Raw genomic sequence first — 18,606 nt, forward strand, 5'->3', positions numbered from 1 at the left:
TCTATTTCCTTTGACTCATTTGCCATTCAGTGAACACGAATTCAGCACAATTTCAGTAGAGATGAGGTCTGTTTTGACATGAGCCTGAAAAGCTGAATTTACAACAAAAAGGAACAGAGAGTATAAGCAACTACTGCCCAAATAAGGGTATGGCTGTACCACAGACTTGACACAAACAGAATGTGGGGAGCAAAGAAGAAACCTAAGCCATATTCCTATCACCAAAGTTAGGTGTCAGACATAGAAAGGAGGTCTCCTTAAGCTCTGAATTGCCCAGTTATGAAAAACATTCCTCCAGAGGGAAATTCAGGTACATTCCTGCTCTCAACTGGCCTATGAAGAAGCTGTTCTTCCAAACATGAAGAGACCTGCCTCAGCTTAGTCYTTAGCCTTAGCTGCAGTACCTGAAGCTAAACACTAAAAATATTCCCACAAATGCTATGTGTTGGTGTTCTGCTACAATGTCAAAGCACGTGCATGAAAAATCACATTTGACTGGGCTTAGGAAAGAGTATATATTTTGCTGGGTCTGCATTCTTAGGCAGTGCGTGTCAGCTGACATCCACGTCCATGTCCACATCTTAGGTAATGACTCCACTTTGCATATTCCTTTGGAAGACAGAAAATATTATTACAGGAAAACCATGACCAATTTCTCATGAGTAGAACAGTGCTTTGGAGTGAGGGAGATTTAAATGGCTTTGAAGAATATGAGTTTAGCCCCCACTGCGAGTCCTGTGCTGTAATAGATTCCATCTGGCGGCCGGTCTCTGCTCTCTAAAAACACATTCTGSGCTTCTAGCACACCAATCTGGCCCACTACTCCCTCCCCATGGGCTGCGCTTTACCTAAGAAATGATCTTCCTAATGTATTGGGAACATTCTGCTCTAATYCATATCTATGAATCCATTTGACCCTCAGACAATAAATCACTTGTGTTTCTTTCATTATGGATAGTGCCATATAAATGTGAATAAAATACAACATCACTTGTTCACGTCTCTAGGCACGTTTCAATACTAGTCATTTTCTTCCCAGCTGTCACTCCCATTTCTCTTTTGATTTTTAAATACTTCTTACGAAATTGCTGCCTATCACGGTACATGAAGCAAAGGAAGTCAAGAAATAGATCTAACTTCAAATGCTGCGTAGCTTTAAGCAACAAAGAAGTTGTTTGTTCGCCCCGGCCACACTCTCCCCCCCGCTCCGAAACTAAAAAGCATCATTTAAAATTCCCCCCCTGAGTCACCCCTGGAGTTTTTGTTTGCGCCGAGCGCAGCGCCGAAGCGTTCGCAGCTCGCGGCGCGGGAAGGCGGGCGGCGCCGCCGAGCGGCCCCGGCGAGGCCAGGCGGAGCGAGCCGAGCCGAGCCGAGCCGAGCCGAGCCGAGCCGAGCCGAGCCGAGCCGAGCCGAGCCCCTGCCCGGCGCGGCCTTTATAGCGGCCGCCCGCCGCTGCCGCCGCAGCAGCCTCCGCAGCCGTCCCCGCTCGGCACCGTGTCGCCTCGCCGGTAAGTGTCATGCCTTTATCAACCTAACAGCGGGTAGCAGCGCGACTGCCAGGCGTCAGTCCAATGGAGTGACAGAATCCACTGATCGCTCTTCAAATTAAAGCAAATCCCAATCGCATGCAACCTAATGTTTTAGCAATGCAAAGATCTGCGCTATGTTCCRGATTTTAGCGGCATAATATAATTTTGATAAGAAATCAGCTGTACTGCTATTTGTGATGCTAAGTGTTGGGCCTTAGAAAGCAATTATAGTAATGAGGGAGAAATCATTTGCATGCTTGCCAAATGTATTAAAATAATTATCTTAACATGATTAGTTTAAGAGAAAAATACATCTACTGCAGTATAAGCTTAACTTGAAAAGTGTGTGTGTCTGAGTACCTGAGGCATGATTTGCTTTTTTTGCATTATGAAACCTGCACTGCTTATAAACAAAGGATGCATCTATGTTAGCACTTTGGTTTGGATCAGGTCTGCATTTTTTAAATGAATCTGCTGATCCTCTCTATTTCCCATGCTTTGGGTCATACCATGGAATGGTTTTAGAATTGTTAAACTATATTTCTTTTGAACAAACTAAACTGAAAGATGCATTTCAAATATCGGGGGCACTCAGTCCATGGGACAAACTCTGAAGCAGATAGTGCAGAGCAGGTCTTCAGTGCCAGCTCTCTTCTGCATGCCCTCTCCTAATTATTGTATTGCACTACTTGCTAATGTAAATACAACCAAAGTTCCCAGGCATCTTCAGTTTCTCTTTTCTTTGAAACTGAGGATACTTTTTTTATTCTTCCAAGAAAAAATAAATTTCTATGAATTACATTGCAAATGAAGGAGGAAAAAAAAAAAGGGGGGGGCAAATTAGTGCTTCACAGCTTTCCCCCCCATCACTTTTACAAGTTTAACTGTCACTTTTGTGAAGATTGCTATGCATGCTTGGCTACAAGAGGCAGCTGCATATAAAGAAATCAAATGGAATATGTTGTTAGCCTTTTAATATTATAAACAAGTGAGGTAACATCAAGACCAGATTTTCAAGAGTTTGCAGTGGTCAGGGCACTAAATGAGGTGGCCAGACTTACACAAATGCCCAGTGTCAACAAGCTCCAGTCAGCAGCTATGGAGGTACTAGGAAGAAAAGGCATTTTCCCTTTCAGATCCTTTCGTCCTAAAAGTAGATGTTAAGTGCTTCTTGAAATCTTGCTAAAAAGTAGTAACATCAAGTTAAATAGATACACACCACTGCACAGCAACTAAATAAATGTGCCAGTTTCTAAACTGACTGCATTAGTCTATACTGCAGTAACTACTAATGTGTGGATTCTTCAAATTTCCCTGTCTCTGCTTCATTTGAACAATACTAAATCTGATTGTATTTATAAATGTACAATATTGTGGCAGTAACAATCGGATAGTCTACACTAAGTCAATTCTTAATTTTTCTGTCAACTGAATTGTGTGACATGTCCTGAAACCAAATGAACACAACAGAAAGAAGAGCAAGCTGACACTCCAAGCTACAACATGATACTAAATTCCTCTTTATTTTCAGAATCAAAATAATACAGATAGAAGAAGAGGAGCAAAGTAAGAAGTTACCTAACATCATGAAGTTACTCATCATCTGCACAGTAACTCTGGCCACACTTGTCACACGACTAGATTCTGTAAGTTTTGAAATAAATGGGGTCATCCACTTGGAACCACTTCTATTTTTCCTGTTTTTGACTATACTTCTGCTTTGGACAGTGAACTAGACTTTCTGCTAGCATTCTGCTTTTTGCTGCATTTGCATCTGTTGCATATATACCTCCATGAAACACTTTGAACCCTCTGGTTTTTTTCTGCGTTTCTGCTCCACATTAAGATCTCCTCTAGAGAGTTCAAATGGGGAGGACATAATGCAGTAGCTTTTATACTTAATGCAATTCAAACCTGAACACCAAGTACCAAGAACTCACTGTGTTTCCATGGAGGCTGATATTGGTCCTTAACTAAATTCCCATTTTCCCCTACTGGAAAGAGTGTGATTTTTAAGAAAGGAGCAACAGATCTGACTGAATATTTTGACTATTAACTTGTATGACAGCTGATATCTCAACAGAGCCATTCACCAAATTATGGAACTATATTGTAACCATGACTTGTTTTAGCTCAGGCTAGCCCACTTCACCTCTGGGAAAGCCTACCCTTTTCTCTTTCTCCATGAGAGTAAAAGTCCAGCCTATACTTCAGATCCTCCAGAGGCATGATCTGAAATACAGGGCAAATAAATCTACTGTTGTGTAAATCTACTGGCTATTACTCCATGCACAACCATGGAGCACCAAGGTCACCAGAACCAGAAAGGGAGCTGGATCTATGCTGCATCTTTACTGTACTGCTTGGTGGCTGAGAGGTGGGAAGGGAGAAGGCTTCCTCCCTCTGTTTTAGGGACACTGACCCTTGAAAGCTGTTTAGGTCCTTATAGCAGCAATATAACAACAGTGTTGACCTGATGCACTGGCCCAGTTTGTTTGTTTTGGGTGTTTTTTTTTCTGGTTTGCTCAAGTAGCGTTCAACCTCCTATTCACAAGGAGACTCCACAGAGCAGGTTCAGCTGGTAACCATGTGCACATAACTTTAAACTGTTGAACAAGAAGGTATGCATAGGGAACAGAGCTTGGGCCCATAATGTCAGGCGTTGCAGAGTTGTACAAAAACTAGCAGATAATAAAACCACATAAAAGAAACTGCTTCCTTAAAAATAATTCGTGTCCCTTTTTCCCCCCCTTCTTTCTTTAGGCTTACAGCAAGAAGCACTACAAGCTACCACATAAACATGGATCAGAACACAAGGGTAAATATCTGCCAGTTCTACTTTAATCTAAAACCAGTTTGTTAACTTGCAATTAGCACATTCATACAAGAGGGAAGACTCTTAATGATACCTATCATCTAGTTTGCAGCTACATTTCACTTTACAATACTATTCAACTGTTTTAACTCTGATTCCTGGTGTCTTTCACTTGCAGATTGCAACTGTTTAAATGGAGGAACCTGCATTACCTATTACCTCTTTAGCCGAATTAATCGTTGCTTGTGCCCAGAAGGATACAGTGGAATTCACTGCGAAATTGGTAGAGTATCTRTCTTTCCCTACTTAATACTAACTTACTATATTGAAAAGATATAAAAAAAGATAAGCAAATCATGAATATGAAATGCCAATTGAAAGTACTACAGATAAAAGTATCTGGATATTCTGGATAAAGTATCTGGATAAAGACCGGATATTCTTTAGCACTTTATACTGATAGATTAGACAGAAGAGAAATAGGTTATTGGAGCAAAGTCATGATCTCTGAGGTCTTTTTTTGTCCCTGCCTCTTCACTAATGTTTCAGTTTGTAAAATACAATGAATTTGTTTGGGTGTGTCCAGAAGTGCAGGAAGAACTGATTAAATTGTGATGTATACTGAAATCATTAAACAAGCAATATATATGCTTTAAAACATAAGATATTTGGTGCAGAATATTCATATGAAACAAATTTAATAAGAATATATAGAATAACTAGTCCAGATTTTGCATCATCTGTTTCCAAGTGTAATGCAAGAATGTTTTTGTTTCTTTCATTTTGTTTCATCCATATGGTTATTTCTATTTCAGAACAACTATAAGCAAGAACATGATGCTAGCTTAAATTTATTTTGCAGACGCTGACAACAAATGCTACACTGGGAATGGTGAGGACTACAGAGGAATTGCAACAGAAGAGGAATGTCTGCCATGGGACCTTCCCTCAGTAATCAGGAGGGGTAGTTACCACACTGACTTGAAGAATGCCTTGCAGCTTGGACTGGGCAAACACAATTACTGCAGGTAAGATAATGTATCACTTTTCCTGAGATCAATTCTGTTGTCACATATTCTCAGAAGTGCCTCTAGTGATGGTACATGATCAAAGGAGTGCTACAATTTTCCAGAGATGAATATTGATTAGAAATACTTGAAACCTGGCTCTCTGAAGTGTCTAGAGTTCTCGTTTTTCACTGAAGCCAATAGTACTGCAAAATTCCCAGAATGCTACAGTAAGGGTCCTACAAGAAGTACCAGCTATGACAAAATGAACTGCCAGTTTTGCGTTCAAACATGTGTCCTCTTGTAAATTAATTTCTTTGGCATATCTTGCAGTCTTTATCCTTTTCAGAACAGTTCAAATGTTAAGAGACTAGCATTTACAAACTGTGTTTATGAAAAGAACACTTCCTTAATCTTGCAGAAACCCCAATGGAAGGAGCAGGCCCTGGTGTTACACCAAAAAGGGGTTCAGCATTCAAGAAACGCCTTGCAATATACAGGAGTGTCACACAGAAAGTGGTAAGCCACTTAGTTTTCAAGACAACTGATTTCAGGACAAGGTTGGTACTTGCCTGTTGTAAGCACATCTCAACAAAATTCTTCCTTTCATAGAGCCCACGTGTGGTCAAAGGAGCTTCAGCAAGTACTTCAAGATTGTTAGTGGAAGCCAGRCAGACGTTGAGTCTCAGCCTTGGATAGCTGGCATCTTCCAAAACATGAGGGGCATCGACCAGTTTTTGTGTGGTGGCAGCCTCATTGACGCTTGCTGGGTGCTTACAGCAGCACACTGTTTCCAAGATCCGTAAGTTCTAGCACTTCATAGCTCTGCATTGGTCCTATTTTCAGCTTTTGTCAACTGATTTCCTTGGGCAATGCTCATAGCACAAAGCTCAACACCCTTGAAAATCTATCCTACTGGGACTTTTTTTTTTTTTTTGACTGATCAAAACATGTGATCAAAACATGAAGAGTAACCATGATCATTAAGCCTTTGAGAGCCTAAGTCTAGCAAAATGAGCTAGCAAAATGTAAACATTTTGCTGGATACGCAACTTAAACAATTTAGTCAAATTGGAACCAGGGTTTCATGCTGTTAGCTGTTCCTCAAATTTAAAAGCTGTACTGAAAGGTGATGAGCTGTTAAGAACAATACATCTAGTAATATCTTGTGGAAAGTCTCATTGCCAATGCCTGGCACTAGCAGCAGCCAGGTAGATGTGCAGCTCAATGTCTGAACATCTAGTTCATATTGACTTAAAATGGCAAATCAGGAGTCTAGAATATTGGATCATCTTTCAAAACTAAATAGCTAAATCCTGCTTTTTCTTGTCAGTATTAAACATGAAGCAGAAGTCAATGGTCCTTGACCTCACTCTTGGAAATCAAGTAGTCTTCATGAATCTCTTTACTTTCACTCAGGTCAAAAGACAAGTCAGCCTACAAAGTCTTCCTTGGAAAGTCCATACTGAATGCTACTGATAATAGAGAACAAGTGTTCATGGTGGATGACATCATCTCTCACCCTGACTTTACAGATGAGACAGGTGGCTATGAGAATGATATTGGTAAGTGTCATCTTAATATGAGCCTTTAAAGCACTGAGGATAGTTGTGAAGGTTACATGATTATGGTGTACTTCCACTAAAATAACTAGAACCAAAGAACAGATGAAGGGGAACAGGAGCCAGGTGCTTCTGAGACCTAGGCTTATAGTGAGCAAGATTTCTCCACTTACATAAAGGTAGTTTGTGGCACATCTCAAATGTAAAGTTCCATACATTACCTGGCACACAGTCAGCTACAAACCTGTCTCTCTGCTGGGCCTGCACAAGGCATAGCTCTTGAATAAGCACTGGTGGCAGCACCCCCCATTCCTACCATCTTCCCAAGTGGAGGGAGCTGGCTATCAGCAGAAAGGCAATATGCACCAGGTCTGGACATTTAGAATGGGGCAGGACTTCCTGGTTGCTCTGCCAGGAGCACAGTATGCCCAGAACTTTGCTCTGGGGCAGAGATTRCACTACTGTATCTCTGCAGAGTCCACACTGTATTTGTGTAGTAAATCAAGACACAGCACATGCACCATAGGTTTCCCCATATGTTAGAGGAATGTCATACCAGGTACCACACGAGCTAAAGGTTACCTTGAATTAAGCCCCTCCCTAAACCAACAAAAACAGAGAAGTTTTTGTAACTTAATATAGTAGACTTCTCACTTTTGCACTTGACACATATTTCACCACCCCTTCCAAATTCTTGCCATTAGAAAAAAAGACTCAAAGAATAGTTTCTTAAGCCCTTCTGGTGAGTGGTACAGTAGAAGCTGCCCTCTCTTCAGCAGGGCACGAGAGGCTACCCTTCACAGCCAGTCAGGAAACTGAGGTCTTAGAACAGTAAGAGGCAGTTAAATGCCTTTTGAGAGAAATCTTCCCCCAGTTATTCCCCCCTGCTATCCTTCCAGGAAGGAAGTTCAAGTTGGAATGTTTGCCCACTTCAGTGTTGGAAAAATAACTTAGTTTTCCACTATAATAAGGAATGACACTAGTCATTAAGTGATGAGGGCAACCAGATGTAACTGAACTAGACATAATCACTTTATCAGATGCTTCCATTTTCAAAGAACTCATGAGGGAAAAACTTGCTTTACAAATCTAACTGTGTCTGCTCTGACCTTTTTTCCTTAGCTTTGATAAGAATAAAGACAACTTCTGGACAGTGTGCAGTAGAAACCAAATATGTCAGAACGGTCTGCTTGCCAGAGAAGAACCTTTACCTACCAGACAATACCCAGTGTGAAATTTCTGGCTATGGAAGACAGAATTATTGTAAGTGGATGACTTCTCTCATCAAAGCTGTACTCAAGCAACATGGAAACCTCTTATATTTGAAATACAACAAGGAAAACTATTAAGCGTTACTCTGCCTAGTATATAAAGCCTCTATCTTAGGGGTGAAAAACTTGACCAAAGCTGTGTTGTTCTAGACTTTTACAGATTTCAGTAAAGTGTTTTTTCTTTCTCCAAAAGATAAAAATCAAGTGTACTTCAGGAATGGTACACTGAAGCCACATAGTTCATAATATGTACAGAAGCATAGCACATTAAGAGTATCCAGCTTTACTATGAAAACTATTTCTGACTTTTAGAGGTAGTGTACTACTGCAATGCCCTACACTCTGGTCTTCCCTCAAATGCATCAAGATTACCTTACAACACTCTGTTGCTTATAGTCACTCTTAAAACCACAGTTGCATTTGTGACTGTTAATGCCAGTAACAACCAAGACCCACGAGTGTCAAGTAAAATGAACACAATTATATAAACTGGGCATGTAAACAAGCTGTTTTTTATAGCATGATCTGCAAATGATTCGGAGCCTCCCTGCTATTATTGTGTATTCCCAATGTGCAGCTTTTTTGAAAGATTGTTTTTTGCTATCACCTTTAGTTGTCCATGGCATTTTCTATCTTATGCTTCTCGCATTCTTTCAACCATCCAAAGTAAAACAAGATTAAAATAGAAGAAAATGCTGTCCCTTCCCCCTTCTTCCCCCCAAATAAGAGTGAGGAGGGAAAGAACTGAAAGCTGTGTTGGAGTATTAAGCAAGGATTGCATCCATACAGAATTTAGCTCCAAAAGATATCAAATTCTTTCTCTAAAAAACTAGATAAATTTTAGAGCTTGCACTTGGAACATTTGTTTTCACTTTTAATATTAATGAATAAGTCTTAAAGTAAAACAATGCTGTATAAACTGGAAATATGAGCCTCAAAACAACTGGAATGGTCATGTTAATTTCTTTTATGAAGACTAGCAGTATTTTTTTTTTTTTCTTTCCCCTCTTGGAGTGTGAAAGTCTAAATAGCTCCTTTGTTTGCAGATGACTATTACTATGCTCAAAGACTGATGTCAGCCAATGTGAACTTAATATCACAGAGAAAATGCACACATGAATACTATGACAATATCAGAGTTACTGACAAGATGGTCTGTGCTGGAGATTCCGAATGGAAAACTGATGCGTGCAAGGTAAAAACTGGTTTTGTTTTATTTTGTAAAACTACTCTAGATCATGTTTTCCACTCTAATCTCTACACTGCACTGATCAACCGTTGGTATCTTATAATTTGCTAGCCAGAAGAGTCTTTCTTTAAATAAAGGGAATACAGTGCAGCCAATGGGCGGGGAGACAACTGATTCCAATTCTGTGATAAAGAACTGAGCATGCTGGCTTTCACCTTTTGTAACTAACCTAATATCTGTGATTATAAACATAGTGCAGAGCACTATGTGCAAGGTAACTATTCCCTCTGTGCCCAGCTAGGGTGGACTGGAGAATTTCTTACCTTATAGACTATGTTCTAATAGAACAGAATGCTCAGCAATTTCCTGCTATCTATGCAGTATCCTCAAAAATCAAACCTTAACTCATAGGTGTTTGCTAGTTCTTTTCATTTCAGAAAAATAATCACAGGGACCCTGTGATAAAGGCTTCATCTGCAGAAAAAAGGCTAACGTATTCTCTTTCCACGGTCAGGGAGATTCCGGCGGCCCCATGGTCTGCGAGCACAGTGGCAGGATGATGCTTTATGGGATTGTCAGCTGGGGAGAAGGCTGTGCAAAGAAAAACAAGCCTGGCGTCTACACCAGAGTCACTCGATACCTTAACTGGATTGAGTCCAATATGAATGCAGTACATACCAAAAGTCGTTCTCTCCCTGAACCAAAATGACCTTTTCTCCACATATGGAGTCAAAGTATTTGCACCAAACAAATGAGATTAAGCCTATACTGATGCCAGGACACTGAAGTCCTGAATGTCACTGAAGTTGAGTCACGTATATTCCTCACTAGAGGCTTTAATTACAAATACTCACGTTGTCTGCCACTCATATCTGTTCCTGATGCAGAGACACAGTGACATACTATTTCACTACTCTGAATTACCTGAAAACCACTCCGTGGGAAACTAAAATATTTAACACTTAAATGGGTATTCCCATGCATGATACAATACATATCAGGTTATCTGCCTGCTTCATTTATGAACCAGTGTTTGGTCCAGAAGTATTGGTACAGTTTACTTAGTTAACTGAAGTGTGCATTTTGTACATAGACTCAGTGTAAAACTCTTCCTTCCCCTCATCACATTGAAGAATGCCAGAACTGAAGTCCTAGAAACCTAATCTGTTAAAACCAGTACGGAGAAGGCTATCAAGYTTTGTGCTAGAAAGTGAAAGAAATTTCGTCAGCATTAGCTATCACTAATGCATAAAGGAGGACTAAAGTCTAGCCTGAAGCAATACTTGGCATACGGGGCTCAGTCCTGTAGTCCCAACATATATTTAAAATCTTAGGGATGGCAACAGTAGCTGTGTCAGCATAAAAACCTCTTAATGCATTCCACTTAAGGACTGTGATACAAGGAAGCAAATTGTATATTTTTGACTGGACTTCCAGGTCACATCTGAGGGTGTCCGGGTCCCCTTTAAAGTCTGATTCTACCACCTTTCTACATGTATGTATGTACCTAGAAGAGGATCTAAGTACTCAAAGACTTTTTGTAACTTCTGGTCAATCAATACCTATTGAATGCTGCAGATCTCAAATGTCAGAAACTATTGTCCATTCATTAACTGATATTGTATGGAAGCGACTTCTTTCTCTAAGATCGATATGCTGGTTTTATTTTTTTAARACTTGTCTTTGTTTAATAGATTTGTATTATTTGTATGAGGGCTGGAACCTCAAGTTTTATTTAATTATTTTTACTATGTTTAACTTATTGTTTGTATTATGGATGTTTGTATTATGGATGTTAAACTATCATTAAAAAAACCCTGTTGTTATTATGTGGTTGTTTGTTCTATACTGGAAGTGGAAGGCCATGTTTTGAAAAGGGAACTACCATTATCAAGTTCTAATCTCAAGCTTAGAGCAAATGGCATGACTCTCCCCTGCTTAAAAAGGGGGGAAAAAAGGAGTGGGGGGCAGATAAGCAGCTAATTAGGTTCTTGAATTTCCCATTTATTAAAGCATTGAACATGAGAAATGAACGTCTTCAACTCTGGGCTGGAGTATTAGAAGACTATGTGTATACTAGCTAAGTCATGCAGTGTAAAATGATACTGGTATGATGAAATGGTACCAAGGAGCAAATATCCACACTGGCTGGCTGTCTTTCAGGGCTCTTGTCTAGCCCTGGGGACTAGACATGCTAGCTGGGGTGCAGCATACTGGGTGAACCCTGGAGCACAAATTTCCCCTTTAGCTTCACCCTAAAGGAATATAGTTAGCATGCTCCATGGCTATTCTGCAATGGTATCCAAATCACTTTTTTGGGGGGAAGGGGGAGACAAGCGGAAGATTCATTTCAAAAGTTCATCCATAACTAAAATGCTACTGCAGGTGTAAGAATGCAGTGTAATCCCTTTGTCAGAGAGATGCAGCAATATCATAGGAAGGTGCTAAAAGGAAAGTCACAGTTTCAGCTTTCCTCAGTATTTCTTTGTGAGCAGTGATTTTGGAAAAGAAATATATTCAAAGCTGAACTCAAGTACTTCTAAGCATGACCTTAGGTAGTGAAACTTACGTCTCAACAACAAATTTATTACAGACTTATTTACACTTCATTTTGCTGTCAGTTCTCAAGAAAGAAGTGTAGCTAGAACAGAATCCATAGTAGAGAGCTCTTAGAACAAAGAAATACTTGAGGCCAGTTGCATTTCCAGTTCTGGACAAAATGTTACAATTCTAAACACAAACTAAATGCTCACTGAAGATGCATGTGTGAAGATGCACACATTCTGTTGCTTGGACAGACAACAAAAGCAGAAAACACTCTCTTTTGGGTGGTTAAGGGAACACAGAGTTCTTGGCATCACTTTGACACTGTAAAGAGCATGCTCTGTGCCTGCTTTGGCATTTTTTGTTGTTTTTTTTTAAGGAAACTGTAATACATGGAATGACTCCAGCTGAAGACAACTGAATGAGATGTTATCAAGCCACCTTAAAAATAATACATAATCTATAGAGAGTGTATCAAATTTATAGAAAACAATTTGCATTGCAGCATTAAGATGCAATTTACTTGGGTGATGTTTGCAAATGTGAAAGCAAAAGGTCTGCCCATATCATAACAATATCCTGTCAAGTATTTAACACTATGAAAAATGATTTCTCACACAAATGGCCAGCATGGAACAAACTAGCGGGCTAATTAGCAGACTAATTTCTGAAATAAGGAGTCCTGTTCATCCTACTCAAATGACATAGTTAGCCAGCAAGACTCCAGTACTTATTGGTCAAAAGATGGCAGATCAGCATTTTGGCTTTCCATTTTTTAGCCTATTTTTAAAAAAATTAGTACCCACATATTTTGTTGCTTATTCATCTCCTTTCACAAATACAGAATTTGGGTAGCTCTAGGGTCAAATTACAGGACCTCTAGCACAATCAAATTGATTTTTGTAGATTAGCTCATATTAACATTTACTTGCCTTTGTAAATTACAGTTCATTTAAAATTTCAGAAAAAACTCTCAAATGTGCATGTCCAACAGTCTTTACAGAGCTCTCACATAAGCCTTTTGGTCTCAGTCACTAGCTGCTTAATGATGACTGATTACAGATTTCAGAAATATTTTGGAAGTCTTGAGCAAGAAATTAGTTGTGACTTATAAGTGGTGCTCTGACTATAAATGAGTAGTATTTGGGAATGAATTGGATCTTTTTAATAACATTTCAGTCAAATGGATTTTTGTCATGTTACAGACATCAAAAATATAAACAASCCTCTGAAAAGAGCAAAACTTATTTTTCCATATTATTCTCTTTGAACAAATAGAGATGAACAGATAAACTCATTGATACACTGATTGATGTCTTCCTTTCATAGCAAAGCACCCGTGAATTCAGAGTTGCCCAGGTACAAATTCCACCATAGCAATCCTTTCAAAAACTAAGGGAACATGCATCAGCTAAATTCCCTCTCTCCAATAAGCACATCACCATTTGTGAGAAGCATGCTACGTCYTGTAGCTTATTTAGTTTGGGTACATGAAGCTTGCATATTTGTGATGGAATGACAGGAATAAGAACCTTAATGAAGGGAAGTCTTGTCCTTAAGACTCAAGCCTGAAGCATGTAACATCCGGATTATTAAATCACAATGTCTTTATACTTCAATTTCCCATCTATAAAATGCATGGGACAGTATTTCCTCTCTCCCACAGATCTGTCTTGGTATGGTTTCTCTGGGGGAGGGACAGCTGACAACTGTGTGAATGTACTAACATGCTGAGATCCCAGTCTCATCCAGGGACAGAAAGCATTACTTAAACACAAAATGATTAGTGACAATATTGGGTTGTGAACTCTCTGGCAATACAATTTGTGGTTGGGATCGGCAAGCAGAAATTTATTAGTAGAGGTTACCACTTTGTGTGTGGTACAGTTATTTGGTGAAAGCATGTTGTTTCTGGATTGTTGGTTAGTGTTTCTGCAGGGAGTTAAAATTGCACTTTTTTCTGGAGAACCGGTTAGAGATGTTCTGTGAGAGACTCTGAGACTGGAGACTGCCCAAGACAAGAAAGAAGGTATCTCATCAATGATTATCTAGGCAGTAACTGACAGGACAACCTGACCTGTGTTGGCAGACTGTACTATGGGCACAAAGTAAACAATAATAATGCAGCTTAAGACAAATATTTACTTTATTTTAATCATGTCTTTTGGGATGCTACAGATTTATCACTTCAGTATTTCTTTCATTTAAATATTTATTGAAGTATTAAATTCATCAGATTTGCAACAGGTGGAGAACACACATCGTCAGGGCCATTGTGTATTACTACCATTGTAATCAACTGCATACTTCTCATTGACTTCTGGGGGCTTTTTCTACAAATAAAAATCAAATCAGTACAATGTACATTTCAATTTACTCCCATCGTTATGAATATAGATAAGAATGAAGAAGTTTTGCATTTAAGTCTCCTTCATCCTGAAATTTAGGATGCTTTGCTAAAGTATGAATAAAGACAGGGTCTTGAGAGCTGAGGAAATCTGGATGCAGTTTTGGGTTCTGCACTCCCAGCTCAAAGCCTCAGTTTTTTCAGGCTCTGATTGCTCCTTGTGTGTGTAATAGTTTTCGTTCTTTAGCTAACGTTAAACTGCCTGAACCAACATGAAATCTTTAAACAAACATACAGTGCATATACCTCTGCCTTGACTGCTATAATACATCATATACTCTCTTCTAACGTTCTGCGTATGACTCTGACCCTAAAACTGCGGTATCATCTGGCTGGCTAGTTATTAGAGCCTAGAAAAAAGAAGGGCAGAAGATGAGAGCGCAGTTCTTGCAAAACTTTCTTTCCTGCAACAGAATACAAAGGACACATTTTCTTTCCCTCCTCACAGAGAGTGAGCACAGGATGATCCAGGCTGTAGGGCTGAGGAAGAGGGGCAGAACCGCCTGGAGAATTCTGCATGGAGCACGGCGAAGAGCACTGCAGACTATTAACAGAAATCCTAGAGAGAGGTCACACATTGCTGAGGGGCAGGCCGAACTCTGTATGCATTCTGCATTCTTCCCATGTAGAAATGCTAGTTTTGGCTCTGAATAAAATAGCTTGAATACCAGAAACAACACAAACAAGTTAGCATAAGATAATTATTCTTGCTGAGAAGTGATACTGCATTGTTTCACTCAAATGTTTCCTTATTTTAACAAAAACAATTAACATGATTTTTCCTGTTCTTATGGTGTTGCCATCCTTCCCCTCTACAACACTGTCAAGTCTCACTGCAGACTGCAATACAATTCAGAACTAGATTATACTTCAGGACTGGATCTCAATAATGTCTCCAAATAATAGTCCAAATTCAGACAGCCCTGGGTGGGCCAGTTTCTGTTTTCCTGTAGCTTTCCCAGAAGGTACATCAGGGTAGTAAAGCACATCTCACACTGAAGTACAAGATTCACTTCCTATCATCCTATATGTAACATACATCAACATACATGTTTCTTAATGTTCTCCACATTATGTTTCATAGTAGGGTGGTAAAGYCAACTCCCAGTCAATCAAGATGTTGACATGACTTAAAAAATAATCATCCCTATTGGGATGGTAAAGAGATTGGTAAAGTAAAACCAGGCTAATGGTAATGACAGATACATCACTGGCAAAACTTGCTTTGAAAAATGGGGCAACATTTAACAATTACTATCAGGACTGCTACCCCAGCACTTCCTGGGATGCCATGATCCTTTTGTTACACCTTCATATCCTAATCCTAAAAGGCATTGCAAGCAGACACTGACACCTCTAGTGGCTCAATCTCAAATGCTTAGGATGCCAGTTGTTGAAACTCCTTTACTAATGCAGTAATTTTTATCCCACCATATCCCTTTTTCTCACTTCTTTAGGCTGCTGAGGGGCAGACACTTGATCCCAGGTTTTAAACCAGTTTCAAAAAAGAGTCAAATGGGTGTTAGCACATAGCCAAAAGGAGCAAAACAAAACTGTTTTAAAAGCCCTCTTTAGAAAAGTTCTAAGATATGTTAAAGATACAGTCCAGTATCAGACTAGTAAAGGCTAACTTGTTATTACATAAGGTGTAAAGCTGCAGTAACTTAGTACCTCCACACAGTCCAAATTTAAAAAAACAGTGAAACATACCTAATGCTGTGCCACAAATGTTTTTCTGTATCAACACAGGAATATCTCAGGATCTTGGCAGAGGCTTAATCTTTACAGAGCCTCTATTACAGGCAGTGGAGGGAAGTTGCCCTCCAAACCACTGCTCAGGAAGTTTTAAGAGACCCACAGGAATTTGCAGTCTCCTTCCAGGGCGCTACCACCCTCCTGGTTTGCTTTTTGTAGTCACAGTACAACAAGTCTGTAAGTTTTCAACCTAATTGGAGCCTCTCAGAGGCCCAAAAGATATCTAAAAGATTTAGCATCTGATGCTTGTCAGGTCATGTGCTGCAGAATTCCAAATATATGATAAGAAAGGAAAAACTGTATTACTTATCAGACACTTCTTCTACCCTCCCTAACCAGTGTCACTAAATACACATAATTTTTTTTCCTTTAAATCCTTTTTGAAAGATATTAGATATCTGGTGGATACTAACACACATGTAGAAGTTTGCAGGACAAATCCTGATATCATAATTTTACTCTTCAACATCTTTCCTTGATTTCAGATATGTGGCAGGCAATGGAAAGCAGCAGATATGGGTATCAGCCGAACAACAGAAGAGATCAAATTCTCAGAAACCTTAGGAGCATGATGAAGAGGAATTCAAGTCACTACTTCTCCTTAATACTTCCACAGAGGAAACATATTAAGCAATGAGCATAAAACAGTATCTGATGTGTCCAAGACACAGGAAGCTAGTTTAACCTGTCAGCTCTCAAAAGGAAGTGATGCATTCTGAATGGACAAACCACTTTACCTTATATAGCTAAGGCTTTTTTTAATGGAGGTGGAACTAAAACGTGACTCAAAGAACTTAAAAATAAAATGGATTTTAAATAAACCAAGTGCTGGTGAAACATGATACACAGTCACCTATTTGTTGCACGTATCACACCACTTCCATGTAGAATTGCAAGGGTCAAAGGATTTTGCTTGTGTATATTGAAACCTGACCTAATAGAGACCATTATGACTATTTGATCCCCAGGCCTTGGCCTCACTTCTGACACTTAACCAGAGTGCCTGCTTTGGACTTATCTGTGAAATGAGAAGCAAACCTTTGTGCATCCACCGAACTTGTAATCTGATGTTTTAGATACTCCCATCGCAAGCCAAAGTAAAAAAAGCAAGCAACATATTTGGAACAATGCATATTCATTAATGAGCAAATCTGGGTTCAAACTTGGTCTGGCATACACCATGCAGATATATAAACAGAAATTCCAAGCAGAATTTGGGTTATGTTGTTTAACCTTCCGACAAGTGAAAGAAGTGAAACTTTAAGAAGTGAAAATACAGGAAATTTATGGAACAAGTACCATGTGCTTGCTTGCTCTCATGAACAGGGAAATAAGATGTACACTCAGAAGTTAAGCATGAATATACAGGCCGACCTATGAGAGCAGGATGCTCCAACTCCTGTGTCCCATTCCATAGCTGCAGCCAACCAGCTGACCCAGGCTGCTGACTTAGGCTGCATATATCTGGTAGGATACACTAACTATATTTGAAGCTGGAAGGCCTGCAAGTGTTCCAGGGTAGAAAGCAGAATCCAGAGTGAGCTTAGCAAACTAGAGCTGCCTGAAATGCACAAGATGTAAATTAATAAAGACAAACATAGGAATAATCACATGCACAGATACCAGATGAGTAATGACTGGTATGAAAGCAGATCCAGAAGGCATAGCAGACCACGAGCTGAATGTAAGTCAACAGTACTGCAGAGTTAAAAAACCCAAAGATCATACTGACACATACAACAGAGCAGTCTGTAAACTTAGGCTCTAGGCAGACACTCAGTTGTGTCTTGTTTTGGGGATCATTCTTCTTGATGAGAACATAACAAAATTGATCAACAATCTAGAACATGATTTGGAGAAAAGATCGACAATATTTGCTTTATTTTATAGAAGAAGCAAAATTTAAAAGGGAGATTTTCTTCAAAGGGGTAGAAGGTTGCTGCAGAGAAGGGAATAAACTGTTCTCTGTGTCCATGGGAGAAAGAATGAGAAGCAATGAGCTTAACTGCAGGAAGGAAAACTGAATCCAGATATTATGAAAACTTTTATACTKGTAAGAGCAGTGAAGCACTGCCATAAATGGCACTGAGTGGAGGCGAACCTCCTCCACTGGAGTTTTTAAGAACAATTTAGACAGAGGTCAATCAGTTGATAATGTATTGGGATCTTAGAATGAAACTGGAAGAGATTTTAAAAAAATCATCTAATYTCAGCCTCCATGTTCTACTCAGAAATAAATAAGCATGCTCAGTGACTGAGATAACTAAATGAAAATACAGACACCACAAAGAAATTTAGAAATAGTATTACACAACTGTGGATTTAAGTGTCTTTTTTAAAGTGACTTTAAAAAAAAAAAGGCTCCTGTGACAGGAAAACATCTGGATTTATGAATTAACCATTACAGGCAAACCTCTTAATGGTAGATTTATAACAGTAAAAAGTGATGAGCAAAGTCTTCTGTGACTCTTGACAGTATAATACTCTGAACAGAACTGGAATGAAATTAATTGCTTCCACTTCCCAC

General features: G+C 39.3%; 2 protein-coding genes across 12 annotated transcripts in view; one reads left to right on the forward strand and one right to left on the reverse strand.

The window, feature by feature from the left end:
* CAMK2G (calcium/calmodulin dependent protein kinase II gamma) overlaps nucleotides 1-18,606 on the reverse strand; it is a 237,098-nt gene that overhangs the window by 206,187 nt on the left and 12,305 nt on the right. The gene's annotated exons all lie outside the window — the stretch shown is intronic.
* PLAU (plasminogen activator, urokinase) lies at nucleotides 1,436-11,093 on the forward strand. The gene is made up of 11 exons (XM_026055837.1): nucleotides 1,436-1,508; nucleotides 3,061-3,175; nucleotides 4,293-4,347; nucleotides 4,523-4,627; nucleotides 5,207-5,372; nucleotides 5,773-5,870; nucleotides 5,964-6,153; nucleotides 6,771-6,916; nucleotides 8,036-8,176; nucleotides 9,231-9,379; nucleotides 9,888-11,093. The coding sequence occupies exons 2-11, from the start codon at nucleotides 3,116-3,118 to the stop codon at nucleotides 10,080-10,082; spliced, it is 1,305 nt and encodes a 434-aa protein (XP_025911622.1). The 5' UTR covers nucleotides 1,436-1,508; nucleotides 3,061-3,115; the 3' UTR covers nucleotides 10,083-11,093.

The sequence above is a fragment of the Apteryx rowi genome, unplaced genomic scaffold, assembly GCF_003343035.1.
Source record: "Apteryx rowi isolate R43461 unplaced genomic scaffold, aptRow1 scaffold_126, whole genome shotgun sequence".
Classification (NCBI taxonomy): domain Eukaryota; kingdom Metazoa; phylum Chordata; class Aves; order Apterygiformes; family Apterygidae; genus Apteryx; species Apteryx rowi.